The sequence below is a fragment of the Erpetoichthys calabaricus genome, chromosome 8 (assembly GCF_900747795.2).
Source record: "Erpetoichthys calabaricus chromosome 8, fErpCal1.3, whole genome shotgun sequence".
In the NCBI taxonomy this organism is placed as follows: domain Eukaryota; kingdom Metazoa; phylum Chordata; class Cladistia; order Polypteriformes; family Polypteridae; genus Erpetoichthys; species Erpetoichthys calabaricus.
In genome coordinates this window covers 169,232,709-169,252,479 of record NC_041401.2, presented here as the reverse complement: position 1 = coordinate 169,252,479, position 19,771 = coordinate 169,232,709, and the positions used below count along the sequence as shown (strand labels likewise).

The 19,771-nt window shown below is 39.9% G+C and overlaps 1 protein-coding gene across 4 annotated transcripts in view; it reads right to left on the bottom strand.

Annotated features, from left to right (window-relative positions):
* LOC114656266 (ephrin type-B receptor 2) overlaps nt 1-19,771 on the bottom strand; it is a 482,289-nt gene that overhangs the window by 6,859 nt on the left and 455,659 nt on the right. For 2 of the 4 annotated variants that reach the window (XM_028807771.2, XM_028807772.2), the window contains exons 10-13: nt 18,086-18,208; nt 17,704-17,951; nt 12,709-12,924; nt 11,969-12,118 (exon numbers count right to left, since the gene is read on the bottom strand). In XM_028807771.2, the coding sequence (XP_028663604.1) occupies nt 11,969-12,118; nt 12,709-12,924; nt 17,704-17,951; nt 18,086-18,208 (737 nt within the window). The remainder of the gene's footprint in view (nt 1-11,968; nt 12,119-12,708; nt 12,925-17,703; nt 17,952-18,085; nt 18,209-19,771) is intronic. The other 2 variants (XM_051931087.1, XM_051931088.1) reach the window with 1 other exon arrangement.

The window sequence follows — 19,771 nt, the reverse complement described above, 5'->3', positions numbered from 1 at the left end:
CAAACACTTGGGGATAGCTTTATTATCATAATGTAAATTGCTCAATGTTTTTACATTTACATTTATCTGCTAAGCATACATGTTTATCCAAAGTGACTTACAAAAGAGGTAAACAATTGAATAACATTAGGCTAGGGCGTTTGTTCAGCAAGTGCAATAGGGCAGGTAACAAAAGTGGATTGCCACAAGTGAAAAGATGTAATAACTCATACATTTACAATCAATATAGCGATTACACTTAAAGAATATAAAGTATTGAAGTACAAAGTTTTTTTCCCACCTCTTTTAAGTTAGACAGATATTCACAGAACAGACTTCATCTGCCAATCTTCCTCACCATCTTTAATACCCGTGTCTACAGAGGAATTCTCATTTATCAGTAGTGGTGTAGCAGTGAGGTACATTCACCAGACTAATGCCATTTTCTGTTTCTTAAATCAAGGCACTGCTTATATTTAGGTAAGCAGACAGTGTACCTGTAAAAAGGTTTGGGATGGTGTTCATGGTAAAAGCCATTCAACCATTTTCGGATAACTGCTTTTTCTCATTACAAGATAATGAGAAGCCAGAGCATATTCTAGCAGCATGAGGCCCAAAGACAGCACCTAACCTAGAAGGAACAATGGTCCATCACAGGGCAAGCTCACACACTCTGGATCAATTATATGCACACTCTTGAGATATAAGGAGAAATGAACCTTAATGAGATATGCAGAATTCATAGTGACAGTGCTAGGGCAAAGTCCTCTTGTACAGTAGAGGTGCCACGGACACACAGTGGTTAATACTGCTGCCTTACAGCATCAAGGAGCCAAGTTCTCATCCCAGACAATGTGCACATTATACACATTCTCCCATCTTCTTTGAGGATCTTCTCTCCCCACATCCTAAAGACATGTTTTAGATTGATTGCAAACTCTAACTGAACCCAGCACAAGTGAGTCAATGTGTGTTTACCTGTTTTGTACACTGCAAAGCCATGAAATCAGTGGTTGGCTCCCAGTGCGGTCAAGATAGGCTCCAGCTACCCAAAACACATTACGTGGATTAGGTTAAAAAAAAAAGATAAAAACATAGATGAAATTGTATTGCTTATTTTTAAGTTTGAAAGTGAAAGATGATCAAATATAAGCCTGTATCATATAATCTTGTGATGATTATTGAAAATGGGACACCCAGTGCTTTAGTGGTTTGCACTGAGTCTCTCTACCCCTTGCCCTGCTTCAGATTCCTAAAACATTATACCTGACATGCTGCCCTTTTGTGTGTGTCTACTGTATTTATTGTACTCCGTCCCCTTTTGATGTCTGCCATTACTCAGTTACACATTGTGTATTGATCAGAGTATATTGTGTGTCTTTAACTGAATTTGTCTTATGTCTCTGAATTCAGGGTCTTTTACTTTGATTATCTTGCGTTATGTGTCTTATACATTCCACTGTATAAACATCTGTATCGAAGAGCTGGGATGTCTGTGAAGATACTCTGACTTTGACTCCCAACATCTGCAAGCCTTTCTCCTCCTAGTTTTCAAAGATTTTTCTTATGTCTCTAAAAAGTGGTGAGCTGATGACTGTACACTGGTCCCAAAAACAGTCTGTTTGTTCTACCCTTGTGCCAAATGCAGGATAGTCTTTTTTAGAAAATTTAAAACGGATTGGCATATTAAAAGTAACTTTTAATCTTACTAACTTCTGCCCTGAATAACCCACAGTCACTTGATAATTCCGACTATACTGAGTAAAATACAAGCAACTTTAACAATTGTCTTTTTTTCTTTCTTTATAAAATGTGCCACCCTAGAATTTGTGGAAGTAATCTCATTTTGGCAATGAGATCACAGAATTGGAACAATTTAGATGCAAAGAATTTACAACCTGGAGGCTTTTTTGTGTATAGAGGAAAAATGAGGGATTTGTGATCTTTGTCTTTTTGAATCAGACGAGGTGGACGCTGATGATTAAAGTACAATCACCTAATGATCCTGAAGTCGTATTGGAACCATTGGGAAATTGGACACAGGTGTAATAGGAGAAGCACAGTTCCTCTTCCTACAGCCCATTTTGTAAAACACACCCCAGGGAAATTTGCAGCTTTTGTTGTGCAACAAAATACCACAATTGCAGCATTTGAGGAAAAGGGCTTTAGAGTCAAATTTGGTGCAAAATGACCATCATTATAAAGAATGATTGCCTTTTATACTGGATTTTGGATAATGTGGACCATATCCACTTATTCTCTAAACCATTTTCTGAAAACACTGTATCAATTACAGAGACATTGGTAGCCATCACCTATTTTGACAGCATTAGAGGAAAGTAAGTACTAACCCTGGTATGCCAATCCATCACAGGGCACAGTTATGCACACACCCACATTCATATTGGACCAGTTCTGACTCACTTCACTGATTGTGTTTATGCCTTTTGTTTTCTGGGCTCTTGACTTTTCATTTTGGACTTGCTTATGCTTTTGGGCTCAATCTGTGTGCCCCCTTTTGACTGTATTCCCACCTCCCACATTTTGGCTTCTGTATTTAAATAACTGCATGCTAACCCGTTCTGAACTAACAAATGTTGTCGGGTTCTTCCTGTTGTTTGAGTAACAAACTATATTCTAATATTAAAATACCCTGACAGGGATATTTGATCTCTCAGTACAAGAGAAAACAAGGGTATATTAAATTGGGCTTAAACCCAGCATATATGAATAATGCAAGGTTATGGTGTAACGAGAGCTGGCAAATACTGGGCCCAAAACAGATGACGATTTAGATCGAGGACTTACTGGAGTAGGCTGGTACTATGTGGGGGCATAGCTGATGTCCTAGATTTGAATTCTTGGTGCCCAACTTGTGGTTAAGGGAAATATAACTGCGGTTTTCTAGATGCTCACACAATTCCTTTTCCCCCTTAGATACATGTTCTGATAGGATTGGAAACAGGATGATTCAGGATTTAAGTGGGCAGCTATTAGCAGCTGTGCCCTACAATAGTCACTATAGCTTTGCAGACTTGATTGTATTGGGCATCTCCTAACTACAGTATGTAGTTGACAACTAGCATGAGGTGGAAAATAACCCAGAAATGGTGCAGCCAAATACCTGTAAGACATGATGAGAAGGGAGTGTGACTCTGGTGGAAGAACCCCGTAAACCTCTCTAACTGGTAAGTATGTATTTGGTTAAACCAGACGATGCCAACTATCTGTTCAACTGTCTTACATTCCCCCTAAAATTAACCTCTAGGAGGCAACATTAGAAATAAATATCTATTGTATGACTCATTAATTATATGGACTTTTTACACATCCCAGAAAAACACTAAAATTGCCCAACTTCTGAAGAGAGAAAAAGCTAAACATAAACAGCAATAAACAGTAATTAAAGTGCTGGAACTCTGTGCCAATGTTAATAATTTGTATTAATTTCAGTTAGAACTCAACGAAGACTAATGTTTATAATATACACACAAGAGTGCTTCATTGGCAGTTTGCCTTTGTTTGAGCTCGAATTTTCTAGGCGCTCCCTAGTTGGGATGTGTTAATCAGCACTGGCAGGTAGTCAGACAACATGGAACGGTAGAAAGCACCAGAGACCTTGTCGACCATGTCAGTCCCCCAGTAGCCGTGCATTTTTTGGTGTGATGCGGGGGAAGATCTTGGAGATGCTCATAAAATCTCAAGGCAGCTAAAGACCGCTGCAAGAATGACATTAAAGTGAGCATGCAAAGAACAGCGACATAACAGAACCTCTACAGAGAACTGCTTGATGTGCTGTGAAAGGTCAAAACAGGCCAACACTACCAACCACCCAGCATATGTGACACAATGGAACTGTATTGGCCAGACTAACATCAACAGACAGCTACTATGGACTTTTACCACCATGCCATGGTCACAGTCAAATGAGGGTAAGATAATGGGATGAATCACACTATTCAGGGGAACTAATTCTGTTCTGTGGAAGTGCCTGGGATATTTCACTGGAGATTTTCTGTAATTTAAGTGGACAGAAAGCATAGTAGGCTGATATAGGGAGAACAGTGCAGTATTTCTGTTGTAGTATGCAGATTCTTTTTTCAAAGGAGGTATACAAGATATAATCTAAACATAAACATTCTGCCAGTGATGTAAACATCAGGAAAGCCATGTCAATGCATTTCAGTGGATGAGCTGCCTTCCCCTGTCTGTGTTATCAGGTTTACAAGAGGAGCAGGAGTCAATGTCAAGCAAAATTATCCATCCATCCATTTACCCTGGGACACTAAACCCTATCCTAGCAGCTACAGACTGTAGTCAAAAACATGGGATAGGCAGCCAGCACACACTGCAACATTTTATAATAGCAAACTACCGAACTGACATGTCCATGGGCCGAGTTAAAAGTACTGTGAGTTAAGAAACTTGTCACAGTATCTCGATCATTCAGTCTTGCGTTCATGTAGTGCCTTTCATATGAAAACTCTCACAAAGATACTTAAGAACATGACACAACTTGAAGACCCTAACAAGGCAAGATATGAACCTGAACAGAGCATCAGCCCATTAGCAGTGTTAACATGCACACAATCATACACACTGCGGCATCTTAGTGCTACCAATATATTTGAGTGTTTTAGGTGGGGCTTTTGAATTTACTGCAGGCACCAAACTTAAGTGATGTTTTGTATTGTCCATTTGTGATATGCACACACTCTCAAAGCCTAGAAATGACCTAAATACTTTTTTCCAATATTTGTGTCCTGTGTTATGCACCATGTGTGTAGTATTAGCATGCAAGATTTGGGATTAATCTCAAAGTGAAAGACACTGTAATATACGTACAGTGAAGAAGTGACAGACTTGTATATGATCACGACTAATGTCTTGATCACTGTGAGGGTGGCCACTTCAGAACCAGAGAGTGGATGCCACATGCTGCATAGTTTTGAATTCCACTAAAACATAAAAATTGTTTTCAGCCAGAAGGCCTTACAATCTTAGGCTGACCTGTGGTAAGAAGTGAAGTAGACGACTGACTCCACAGAACAAAAGACTCTTAAATGAAGGGGCTGTAAAATATTAAAAAGCTGCGCCTCATCTGCTTGCTGCATGAATATTAATTGGCAAAGACGTTCCAAGGGCCAATTAAGAGATCCCAACGTGGCGCCTTTGGGAGAGGAACACAAAGGTTAACTTCTAATTGGGCATCCAGAGACAGGCCGGCTGCTGTGGTGTGGCACTCTAAGCCCAAGGAGAGCCACAAGACTTCCGACCGCACAACTCAACTGCAGACTTTCACCTCGGCCAGGCAAACATTCTTTTTTGCCTTTTGTTCAAATATACTAAATTAAGGAGGAGTATGGCTTATGAATAAAATAAAGGAGATTTGGGTCTTACTAAAACAGAAGAAATAGCAAATGCATAACCTCAGCTGACACAGCTGCTCAAATTTGTGTATGAATGTTCATGTGGTTACATACAGTACCTTGAATGGGTATGCGCAAGCAGGAGTTAAGTGAACTTCTGCATAACCAGATGCATAGAAGTCTTATGTTCTGTATTAAAGTGTACTTTTATAATGAAACTGTAGACTATGGCTGTTATCTGTTCATTTTTTTATCAACAAAATGCAATTCTGTAGGCTAATTGTTCATTGACCATAAAAATACTAAAATAAATAAAATGTCCTTAAATTACATATAAAATATGTATCCATAATACATATGGCATAAAAGAAAAAAAGAAAATAAAATTCTTGTCATAATTACAAGCTGCCATAATGTTTAATTTTTTGTGTAAAAGCTTAATTTAAGAAAGCTAGTTTTCACCTTTTCGCTAACAAAAATATATGTATGTGTGTGTGTGTGTGTGTGTGTGTGCGTGCGTGTGCATGTATATATATATATATATATATATATATATATATATATATATATATTGTCATGCATGAGCGAATAGAGGGCCGCTTAGAGACCCTACGGGCACCGCGACATATTGTACCAGGGGACAGTGACGGGGTACTAATCTCTCTTTCTGTTTCCTCAAAAAGAACAAAGCACCATCGCAGTGAATTCGCCCGGACTCGCTAAAGAAACAAGCCACTCCCGAGTTCCTTCCTTCCTTCTGGTCCCCTCCTGATGACATCATTACTCCCATCTACCACTATGGTTCCTTCCCAGCATTCCACCTGTCTACTTCTGTCTCCACCCCATAAATTGTTCGCTTATCATTTCCACAATGTCGAATATGTGTTCTGTATGAATGAACTGACCATAATTCTTTCCAGTATACGGGGATGGATACCCTAAACCTTTATACTTGTTGTTTTTGTCTTATTACAATATATATATATATATATATATATATATATATATATATATATATATATATATATATATCTCATATAATAATAATGATAATAATAATTCATTACATTTATATAGTGCTTTTCTCAGTACTCAAAGCGCTATCCACACAGGGAGGAACCGTGAAGCAAACCCACAATCTTCCACAGTCTCCTTACTGCAAAGCAGCAGCACTACAACTGCGCCACCTGTGAGGATCCACAAAAACACACTCTCACACAATATTGATATTGGCAATTAAACAATGCTTAAATGTAAATATACCTACACTTAAAAATTGTAATCATTTTTAATCATTTTGCACTACAGCTTTTTTGCTAGTAACATATACATTTGGAATATTTATACATGTATGTTTTTTTTCTTCTGTTTATCCGCCAGAGATTCGTAATTCTTGAGGTGTAATTATTAATGTGGATTACCATTTTAAATATGTAGTACTGTACTTGTTTCTTGCCAAGTCTTTCTTGACACACAGCAACACATAATAAACTGTACCAATCTTTAAAAAAGCGACAAATGCATCAGATGTTCATAAGTTGTTTATCAAGAAGACACAAGACTAACATGCTTAACAGGTTTATAAGTAAAAGACACATTTTGCTGTTAAGCTAACATGTTCCTTTTTCCAATTGAAAAAGTAGGCTGCTGCACTTAAAACAAGCTCGCTGTCAAACTGAAATGGTGTCCGTTTTAATTAAAGGAGGAAATAAATAAAGTTCTAGCTATCTAAAATAAAAAGGTCTGAACTGATTAAAGTAGCATTTCTTGCCATTTGTCTAATTACACAGGACAACGACTCCAACTTAATTTCCTCAGTTTCTTACTACACTTTGTTTAATGTAAAGGCTAATATTTCAATCGTATCTCACAAACCAAGCCTCGAAATCCTGCTCATTGTTTACACTGCAAGAAGTTTGCAGGGACAAAAAGGGGAAAAAAAAAGACACGTGCGAAGAGCACTGCAACTAAATTAGCATAAAGCTTAGAAAAGCGGGGGCTAAAAAGACCGGTTTCTGGCCAATTTAATGATCACTACTCAAGTCTATTTATGTGAAAATTGGCTGAATTAGATTGGCGGCCGATCAAGTGTTGCATCTCGACTAGATAGTTGTATGCATTTTCAAGAAAAGGATTTGCATATACAGGTGGGTGTCAGTGCACATGAGGGTATACGTACATATACAGTATGTATATAGTACTTGATAGGTGAGCATCTGAAAGTGCGTGAACGTTTGTTTTATGTGCTTATGGATTTGTTCATGTAGGCACAGAGTCAGAGCTTTATATTGTTCCACCAAAATCATGAGCACTAGCACTTTAATTATTACAATTCTAATTTAATTAGATGAGTATCGGAAGCTTTATGAACCTTATATCTTCTTCTGTAGCTATTTCCATTTTGATATGGGGTCGCTATTTTTTTTGACTAGATTAGAGGTTCATGGAGACCGAAGCCTGTGTCAGCAGCATCCGATGCAAGGCAATTAACAGCTTTGGACAGGCCACAGCCTAAAAGAGGGGCCCACTTGCATGGAGCCAATTCAGACTCGTGCTTTATGAATAGCATCTGGTGAGGACACCTCTACATGTCATCAAATATCAATCCAGATTATTTTGATGTACAGCTTCTGGATGGTGGAGCCACCTCCATTTGAAATTATGACCTCCTCGGTGTGTTTAAGAAGTGTTTGAACACTCTCTGTCTACACTCTCTGTCTAACTGATATTGGCTGGCAGTTTCTTATAACTGAGGCAATATAATATAATTAGCTTGCATTTTGTTCTGAGCTCTTCACTTGTGACAATCAATTTTGTAACCATGTTCTGTATGACTTTTTCCCAAACAGTTCCCTTGACTGACGTTTACTCGATTATGTTGACCTCTTTTCTGAGTTGTTTTGGATAAAAGCATCTGCTACGCAAATAAATGTAAATGTAAATTTACAAGGTGTGGCACAGTGGTAAGCACAGATGCCGCACAGATGCCTTACAGCTTTAAGAGGCTGGGCTCAGATATCGTCCTGGTCACTTTTTATGTGGAATTTGCATATTTCCAAACGATTCTGTAGGCTTTTCTGTGGGTACTCTATTGAGAGTGATTTAGACTTTTATCTCCATTATATTTGCAAATATGTACATTACTTCAAAGTTGTACGTGTCTAACTGCAATATGTAAATGTGCTGTACTCATGAGGATGTGGACATGTGTGTATTACCTTGAATGTGCAGTGTGAGCAGTGGAATGTTTGCCAAGCCAACAGAGCCCAGTAAAATGTGTCATTGAGACACAGAATTTATTAGTCAAGTGAATCATAGTAAATGTGGCTGGAAACACAACATTTACAGCCCCCAGGCAGCTATGTTACTCTTGGAGCAGTTCAAGTCAAATTGAAGTCAAATTCCTTCATATAATGTAAATAGCCAATGAGAACAAACAGACATGTTCCATAAAACTCCCATTACCTGTAACCATATTGATTATCTTGTAGCAGTATGGAAAGTGTTAAGTAACGAGCAGGGCATGCATCTAGCCTTGCCATGGCCTTTGTGGCCATAAAAAGGTCACTATGTTCTTCAACAGGAAATCTCACTGAACCCAAACCTCAGGGCCTCATTCTTCAATTTTCTGTCATTTATTAAGAGGCCATTTGCAGACAATCTGCTGGTTCAGTAATGGTTTGTGTAAAGTTACCTCTGCCGGTAAGGAGGACCCTTAATAATTATAGCCAGTAACATGTTATACAATATTATGTTCACGTTCTGTTTCAAGTTGAATATTAAATCGATGATATAAAGTATCTTTTGCTGAAAACTGAAGTGTATACTTTTGTATACAGTAGTTGTTATATACTTTTATCACTTTGCTTTGTATGGTCTTTATCTTTTAACAATGCTAGGCACAATGACAGTTCTCTTTTACTGATTGTGTTGAAATTGCTTATGTGCATGAAACCGTCATCTCCAGTTCTACTAAGCTTTGACAGCTGAAAAGAAATGTCACTTAAACTGAATTATTGGTAGGTGCAGATGGGTTGCATACACTAAGAGCAAAGAAAAATAAAAACTGCTTCACTGTAAGCAGTGCTTTTGAAAAATAATAATATTGAGACGTAACATTTCAGAACTTCCTTTAAGGTAAACTATTCCCTTCACTTTAAAAGATATTTATAAAAATATTCATGTAGTATATTTGAATGAGCAGAGGTCAGATTTATAAAATTTGCATACACACAAAAAAAGGCAAGAAATGTGCATATGCAACTTTCCATGCAAAAATCAGGATTTGTAAAAGAAAACGTGACAGGATAATGTGTGTATATTAACGGCAATCCTGAGCCATCCGTGCACAACATTTCGGAGAAAGTGTTAAATGCAATCAGACACACTAAATGTCCACACATGCATAATAATTCATATCCCTGTGCTGATATTATAATGTGCTTTAAGCAATTCCTTTGGAACTGTGTCCTGACTTGGGCCCAGCATAAAAAACAACAGACTGTCCAAAATCAGGCTACACCTGTTCATACCCTGGTTTTAACAATGGTTGACTTTCATGTAACAGGCACTCAATCAGAGGGAACTGGCCGACAGGCCAGAAATATCCCAGCTAAGCTTCGGCTTCATCATGACCACTTTGCAGTAGATTCAGTTTCCATATGCTATGGGTGTACAGGCCAACATAATAAAAACAATTTGCAGCAGTGTCTGGTTTTCCTGACGTAATCGGGGCAATTGACTGCACTAATATTTCAATAAGGACACCTAGTGAGAATGAAGCTGTAACATTCCACTAACATACAAGTCACCTGTGATGGCAAGGTGAGACTTACAAACATCATGGCCTGGTTACCGGGGTCAAGCCAGGCTTCATTTATTTTGAGGCAAAGTAGTGATGGCAGATGACTTGCTGTTGATGCTGTATGTGATGGCTGACTTGTTGGTTAGGTACGGGTAAGGTTGGTAAGGCTCAAATGCAGGTGGCAGTGTGTGGATAGTTCAGGTGGGAGGCTGCCCTGCCAGTCAATGGAGGTCTGCAGCATTGTGACTGCATATCCACGACGTGGATTAGCATAGTCCACATATGGAGTTTGAAACATGTTCACATACACACATTTACAAGATGATTGTGATTTTTAAAGGGTAAATGGCGCACTAACGTGCAAATGCCAGGTTTTATAAATCAGATTTTTTTTTTGTTTGCTGTTCAAATTTTCCAGTTTTTTGGCATACACATACGTTCACACTCAAATATAGTCACATAAAGTTTTATAAATGAGACAGACAGACCCCAGGTACTTGTTGCAGTGTACTTGTGAGTGGGTGAGCCACAGAAGAGATTGCAAAGCCACACTTCAAATGATAGCATTTGTCCACCTACATTTTCGATGTGTAACACAAATGAAATGCACACTTTCTCTAAACTTCGTAAAATATTGTCCATTTAATGTACATTGCTCTGACAATTAAATTGATCTTAATTTTATTTCATCTCTGCTGACTTTTGTTCTTTGTATAGCATAGTCGCATTTCACCAGTAGAAATTGTTTAAATGAGAGATAAGAAGTTATTATTTCAATTTTTGAATTGAGCCAAAAGGAGAGTAAATATAACATTTTGTGTGTGTGCATTCATGATTATGACAGGTCTCTGATGTAAAGCGGAAATAGATGGTAGTATTTACAAATGGGGAAAGGAAATGCCTTTCATAAGTAAGCAATTCAGTTCATCGTGAAGGAGTAGGGATGAAAATTTGGAGGCCTGTGAAAAAGCGTCAGGAGCATGTGGTTAATACCTTTTGTGGTTAGATTGGTTTCTATATATTATTAATGTTTATTAACATTTTTATTTGTACCACGATCAGGAATATAGTTGTTTTATTCTGCTGCGTTACTCTTTTATATTTCTTGCTGTTTTGATTTTTGTTTTGTCTTTCTCATGGGTGATGTCATTTTTGTGATGGTGCTTGGCCTGGCAGCATATGATGTCAGCAGTGTACTCAAAAAAACGTCTAAACTTTGACTAAACAAAGGAAAGTCTTTATTGAAGGCTAACTCTCAACTTAAAAGGTAAAAGGTTTCATGGAAAGAACATCCATCCATTATTCAACCGGCTATATTCTAACTACAGGGTCACGGGGGTCTGCCAATCCCAGCCAACACAGGGCGCAAGGCAGGAAACAAACCCCAGGCAGGGCGCCAGCCCACCGCAGTGGAAAGAACATCTGTTTTTAATTTGCATTTCATTTTGTCATTAGTTCAGTCCTAATAAGATGAAGAGAGATATACTGTATGACAAGCTCTGTATACTGTCCCTGCTCTCCTTTACAAAGCCCACCACTCACAAAATACGTTTGTTCTCTGGGACTTCCAGCCTGTCCCACTGAACGTGCTAAGTTGCAAACTTAGAGAGTTTCTGTTTATTGATTTCACCCTCTGCACTTTATTGCACACTTTGCCCACATATGCTTGTGAAGACACCATCGCCTGAGTTGAGGGTTTCTGTGGTGCTTTAAAGCACATAGTCTATTTACTTTTGTAAAGACTCCTCAAGGTAGAAATGGCTAAAGGGAAATTCTCATTGTTATTTGTACATCCTTACACAGAACGAATACATACATCCTGATTTGTCATGTCCCAGTATGGTCTCTCTCCGTAAGACATCACCTCCCACATAACAATGCCGTAACTCCAGACATCACTGGCTGAGGTGAACTTTCGGTACTGAATTGCTTCAGGTGCCGTCCATCGAATTGGAATCTTTCCTCCCTGCAAAAAAAAACATCAAGAAAATTGACATTTATAAGGAGAAGACTAAGCAAGCTCACACAAGTAACCAAACATCACATGTCAAATATTTCCCCTTGAGAGTGATGTCTGATACTGGATCTAATTGTGCCTTTCCTCCAAGAATGAGTTTTGTAGATGGCTAAAACTAGTCATTTCTCGCTAGTCAATCATACTGATCATGGAAAAACGTGTTACCTGGAGAAAGTACTACAGTATATGAAAAAGAAAGATGGCGTGGCTAGTGACGAAGTCAGAACTCCAACCACAGAGAAAGGGGCAAGCTGGGCAATCAGGAAGTCACTTGCACTGTGTATTTGAACACAAAGCCGAGTGAGCCACAGCCTTTTCAGTCCAACAGCACAACTGTGTGATAAACAATACTTCTCACTCCATTGTTCATGAAAGGTCTTAGTGACAACTGTGTTTCAGTCACAGGTGATCTGCAAAAGATTTACTGGGGCCTGTGTGTTAAAAGAGACTCACTCTCTGTTTGCAGCACTAAGAACAGTGTGGAGTATGAGTGCCAATTTCATGTTGAACCATCTGAGCTTTTGTGCATGAGTACCTACCAGAGCACTTGTGTACGTGGGGTCTGAGGTGTCATCCTCCAGGAAGCGGGACAGCCCAAAATCAGATACTTTGCACACCAGATTGCTGTTGACGAGGATATTACGAGCTGCCAAATCACGATGGACGTAATTCATGTCTGCTAGGTACTTCATCCCAGCTGCAATGCCTCGCAGCATGCCCACCAGCTGGATCACAGTAAACTGTCCATCATTCTGCTGTAGAAGGAGAGAAATAGCAGAAGGTGAGAGGGGCAAAGATGGACAAAGCTGCCTACTTGCTTTGTATCATCTGCTTAGTTAAAAGTACCATATCCATCTCCCACTGAACTTCTTGATTTAATCTTTAGGTCAACATTAGATAACAGCACTAGGTGCCTTCAGCTTCTTACCAGAGTTTACTTGAATGTAACTGCATGTGAATAAAAAATGAGATACGCTTGTTAAGGATGTGATGCCTGATCACTAAGGCTCTCATAAGATCCTGTACTTGCACACCTAGAGCCACCACTTGTTTAAACACAGTTCTGGCTTTTAGAATTTATCGGGTAGTCAGCCTCTACAAATGGTAACACCATAAGAAAAGCTAGAGGAGCTGGTCAAGTAGTTTTCTTCTCCTCTCAGTGCAAAATGGCCTCTAACAGCAGATACCACAGAATAGTCTCATAGTGTCCTCATTCGAGTAGCACTGTTACCAATGCCAATTAATTGGAAGTCCATTATGTATTTTCTCATTTGTTTCTGAGGAAGTCATTTCCTGCCCCCACCTGAACCCTGAAATCAATCGGAAGTTTGACAACAACATCTATGAATGGCACTGAGGTCTTGCTAGTTCCAGCTGGTATTGTGGCAAACACAGAACATCCAAGTAAGATTTATTTTAATAGCTGGTAATGCAAGAATCTTAACCATCACAACCTCAATACTATTTAATTGTTTTAAGATACACACAATATTTACACATAATTTGGAAATTCAGGAGAGCTCAATTTGCAGGGAATCATGGTCCTGCCTTCATGAACTCATAGTAAATGGTACAGCAGATGAAGCATCTATCTTGATGCCACAAGGTAACAGATTAGGATTCTCCATGATTTCAGAGTGCAACTTGCATATGCTTGTACCCACAAGGCTTTGAGATGACAGTCACCATAAAAGTCAACATATGAAAACAAAAGCAGACTACCTGAGGAATCTGCCTCTAATGTACAGTAGCTAGAAGAAGGGTAGCTAGATATGGAGGGAAAAGCCATGAATCTTATGTTATGCAGTGGGAGGAAACGTTTGATAAATTAGATAATATTGAACAGAAGACTCCATAATCAACTGCTCATTTGACACAAAGTCAAACCAGTGGTATCCAGGGATTCTCTGAAGAGACACAGTACCAAAGTCTTTGTCTCAGGTCATTGGATGTCTTCCAACCATATAAAAAAACAGGAAGCAGCAGGACTCTAAAGACTTGGAACTTCATCCTTTTTCAAAGATATCGGGAGTGCCACACACCCCTTTCCAGCGACCTCGTGACCCCCCATGTTCTCTCCAACCCATCTACTGACTTCATAGGAAGACTGCCCAGAGACATGAATGTTACTGCCAAGGTAAGTAAACCTCTTGATGAGGTCGACACTCTCTGTGCAGACAGACACAGTGCAGACGGCTGTGCCAAAGAGGTCATTAAAGGCCTGGATGTTGGGTTTTTATTAAGACACTCCCAAGTCCAGACACTTAGACTCCTCGCTCAGTCTCTCGAGAGCCCCGATCACAGTCTCCATTGACTCTGCGAAGATCACAGCATTGTCAGCAAAGTCAAGATCCATGAATCTTTCTTCGCCAACAGATGCCCCACAGCCACTGGATCTCATCACCCTACCCAACACCCAGTCCATGCAAGCACTGAACAGAGTAGGAGCAAGAACGCAACCCTGAGGAATCCAAGAATCAACTGGGAAAAACGCAGAGGTTCTGCCTCCATGCTGCACAGCGCTCACAGTACCAGCATACAGGCCTACCATGATATCCAGCAACTTTGTGGAATCTCACAAAGTCTCAGGATGTCCCACAGGACAGCTTGATCAATTGAGTCAAACACTTTACGAAAAATCATAAAGCTGTAAAGAAACTGCTGATATTCACATTTGTGCTCGATGAAACCCTCAGTGCCAGGATGTGGTCGATGGTAGACTTTTTAGGCGTAAAACCAGACTCCTCCAGTTATTGGCAGGTGAGAAGTGATCATGGATCCTATTTAGGATGACCCAAGCAAGGACCTTACCCGGCAATGAGAGCAATATTAGCCCCATGTATTTGCTGCAATCCAGGCAGTCACCGTTCCTTTTCCAGGTAGAGACAACAAGTCCCATTTTTCCATTCAGTTGGGATGACGCCCATCTCTCAAGTGGAATCAAAGATTGCTTAAAATGCCAGGAGGACAGCCTTACCACCAGCCTGGAGAAATTCACCCTGGATATCACAGATCCCTGCAGCCTTCCCTACCCCTAGCTCAGGGGTCTGCAACCTTCACTATCAAAAGAGCCATTTTGCTCCCTTTTCCTCCAAAGAAAAATAGTCTGGAGCCGCAAAACATAACACAGCTTATAAACTTTTAAAAGTTTTAATCTTTTTTTTAGATTTTACATGTTACAACCACGGAATACAACAAACAGAAGTGCAGTGTGCATGTGTAGGCCTACTTTGAAATAAATTTAACTGAACTCTGCAGGCCTATTTGAGTCCTTCCTATACCTGTATAAAATTAAAATAAAAACTAGCCCACTTTAATATAAATAAAACATTTAGCTGTAGCTTAGCAGCTTTAAAAAAGTAAACATAAAATTCCATTTCAGTGTGCTCTCATCCTCTTCAGGTTTCCCTCTCAGCCAGCAATCAACTGAAGCACCTGAACATACAAAAAAACCTACATCAGCTCCGGGTCTGAAATAAATGTGTTTTTTTTTTTTTTTTTTTAAATATTAGCCTATTAAATGCTATTGTTCTCACCTGTTTAATGTGACTTCTGTTTCTGAAGTTCGCTGCAGATCATCTCTAGCACTTTGAGCTACTTTTTGTATGAAAATGTGCTATATAAATAAATGTTGTTGTTGTTCTATGTCGGGGCTATACGATGTGACTTTGACCTTCACACAGGACTGCAGGCTCATGTGTGAGGTGGGAGAGATATTTGGACTTTATGAAGTTCATGCTTGAGAAAACTTGCTCACATAAGTATGTTGAGCCAAAGATGGACAGGACTCCAAATGCATATTTTTTCATGTTCATATATGTTTCGGGAATGGCACTCCATGTATTGAAAACAAGTTTGTCGGGTTTGGGGAGGTTTTCAATATCAGTCCATTTGTGCTCTTTAGCGAGAGTAGCCTTCTGACGGGCGACTTCTTCAAGATCCGCTGTCAGGCATTTGAACTTGGACACCCATAAATCTTTATCCGCTATGCGGCCAGTTCAATTTCTAGATCGGGCTTACTTACTCCTGTGAATGCGGATGTGTTCAGCAGGGATGGGTCGATGTCCAGGGAAGGAGAGAGTGTTATTTTTCTTTCTGAACTCACTGAATCTTTCTCTAAATGCAGCTTGCATTGCAATAATTGTACGGTGGAAATAATCACAATTTATGTGAATGTTCACTGCTTTGAACTCTCTCAGGGAGGGGAAGTGAGAGAGCGTACCTTTCTGTACATCTCTGGCAAACACTGTCATCATGCGCTCAAACACCAAAACATTTAAAGTCAGAGAATAGATGCTCTGATATTTTTATGAACGATTCTTTCATGTATTCTCCGTCTGTGAACGGCTTACCCCTCCTTACGATCTCTTGAGCTGCCACAAAACTAGCAGCTGTAGTTGACTGTGTAGAAGTGATCCACTTTTTGAAAGTATGTTTGCTCTGTTCAGCTTTCCGTTGCAGTTCCGAAATTGCTCTCTTTCGCTCATCTTCACTTGGGTATTTTTCAGTGAATGCTGAGTGCTTGTTTCGAAAATGTCTTTCAACGTTACATTTTTTGTTGTTCGATAATTTATCACCACATATTAAGCACACCGGTAAGCCAGCGTCGTTGGCGGTGAAGGCAAATGCTTCTGTCCACGCAGAATTAAACTCTCTGTTCTCTTCTGGGATTTTTCATTTTTGGGATTTATTCATGGTTAGTGCAGGGGTCGCACACTCCAGAAGCCACCTGCAGGTAAAGGCGAGGGCTATAGACGTAGATGTGACGCATATTTTAGTTGGCAAATTATAAATAAAAATAAAAATTAGATGTTAAAGTGTATAACAGTAGTAGTAGTAAATAAACATTATATATATTACATATATTATATACAAATTAAATTAAGAAATTGCCGTTATTCATTTTCATGTTTTTTTTTTTTTTGTCAAGGCCAAAAGGAGCCATTACAAGGAGGCTGAAGAGCCGCATGCGGCTCCAGAGCCGCGGGTTGCCGACCCCTGCCCTAGCTGGTTCACCACCTGTGCAGTCTCGGTGAGATTGGGTGGCTCGCAGCCAATTGGAGGATCAGCCTCAAGAACCATGGATCCAGAGATGTCCAAAGTTCTAGCCGGAGGATCAGCTTTAAATAGCTGCTCAATGTAGCCAATAACAAATCTGTGACCAGAATTCACAAACTGGGCACTTCTGTAGACCCTGCAGTTCTGTAGAAGCCTTAAGTATCTGTACACGAGGACGCCATTTGCAAGGACAAGGAACATGCAGCCATTTTCGCCATGGTGAACAGACCCATGATGGGGGCGACACAATCCTCATAGCCAGTCCTGTCAGTGCCAGTGGTCCCATTGAAGTCACCCGTGACCAGAGGAGTGTCATCTCGCGGGTACCCAACAACTACCAAGCAAAGTTGTGAATAAAATGTCTCCCTCACTGAGACATCACTCAACACGGACAGAGCATACACTGAGACAACAGACAAGGAACCCAGACAGTGCCTTAATCTGAATCTCATAATACGCTCATAATTCCCACTTACCCGTAGGAAGGAGTCCAATGATCCGTTTTCCATGTACTCTGTAATGATCATGACAGGGCTGCTCTTGGTCACCACACCTTCCAGGTGGATGACATTGGGATGGTCAAACTGGCCCATAATGCTGGCCTCGCTAAGGAAGTCCCTTCGCTGCTTCTCTGTGTAGCCTGACTTGAGGGTTTTTATGGCCACGAACATCTCTCTCTTTCCGGGTAGCTTGAGGTGGCCACTGCACACTTCCCCAAATTCGCCTATTGGTGAGGAAAGAAAAAAGTATGCCAACCACCCTGAAATGAAATGCAAACTCATAGGACAACTCACCCCAGTCTTGAAAAGTGGTCATTGTCAATAATCTGACAAAAGAGATGGATCTTAAGAGTGGTACCTGCACCAATGACCTGCTCAATCTTCACACATGAGATTTCAATTTCCTTGGCAAACTCTCGCACTGCTTCATTGGGGTCCTCATATGTAAACGGATCAATGTAGATCTTCATTCCTGGAGTCACTTGGAAACAAAAGAAAAGCATGTGATATCCAAAGGCAAGAGCAAAAAATAGTACCTCAGTGTTGTTCTACTAGAGGGTCTAGAAATGGGCAGAGTTGAGGAAGGTGATGAGGGGGCTAGGAACAGAGTGGGTGGAATAGGTAGAAGGTGCAGCTGAAGTGGTGACCAAAACACATGCAGAGTGGCTTGGTGGGCTGAAGCACTGAAACTAGGGAGCAAGTGGCATGAGCCAAAGAAGACGAAGGAACAAAGGATCCAGCTCACCTCTCCCTCAAGCGTCATTCAGGAAGGAAACAAAAGCAAAGAAGGCAACATCTGAAATGCTTTTGCTTAGCAAAATTTAAACTAGAGCCTCTTTCACTCAGATTTCTCTGTGGCTGCTGGTTTTCATTCCAACCAAGTTCTTAACCTCCTTGCTTATTGATGCTCGTTAGTAACAGTATACAAGCACACTTAAGAGTTCACTAAGGTTGTACAGATTTCATGCCATAAATGTGTATTAGCTCTAATGTAAAATGATGAACTAACTGTAAGTTGTTTCATCTTCATTCATTCAAACATTATTGATTAAAACAAAAAATGAATGTTGCCTGCACCTCTACCTTTACTGTATTGTGTATGTAATACTTTAATATAGTAACTTACAGATCACCTGTATTTAGTTTGTTATGTTGCACCTTTTTGTGGTAAAACCCAATCCTAAGCCCTTAAAACTGTATAACATGACTTGTAGATGCCCACAATTGAAGCCCCCTGCTTTTGGCTACAGGGAAACAAAAGATTATTTTGATCTTGGCTCCTTCCTCTCATTAGTCCAGCTCCTCACCTATCCAACCACACCACTTGCTGGAGCGCCGCTGCTAAAGTACATAAGGAGCTATAATGAGCTGATCGCTAGTGGAATGAAAGGCAGCAGCCTCTGGAGCACCCTAAGCATTAACTCTGGGAACCCCTGGCTTGGAGCTCCTGTAAAAGGTATTCTTGGCCAACTTTAAAAAAAAAGAAAAGAAAATTCCTTAACTCGAAAGCCAGCTTTTTGTTCCATGAGCCAAAATGCATTATTAAATTGGCTGACTGGCTATTGATGTGGTGATTTTTGCTTTCAGTTCAGGGCCCTTTGTCTACATAATATTGCACTTCGTTTAATAAAGTGCTTACTATGAAAGGCGCTAACTTAAAAAGCCTTAAAGATGAGGGAAACGGATCACACATATCCACAAATGCCATAGAAGTGGCTGTATAAATACAAACCCTGAGTTGTCACATTAGGTACACCCTTCATTATCTGTAAAGTTGCTATTTAAGTGCCAGCTGACAGAATTTGTAGACTTGCACTTTCTTCATAGCTCGAGACTGGGGAGCACTGGTGTAAAATGAGTTCAATCCCATAATTAATAAAAAAATATAATGGGACAGTAAGCTCCAAAGCTGCAGCCAAGTCTTGGTCTTTGATGAGTTAACCCATTCCTCGTGTCTGTGTGGGTTTTCAGTGGGCACTCCAGGTTCTTCAAACCCAAAGACATGCATATTAGGTTAACTGCTGACTCAAATTTGGACAAATAT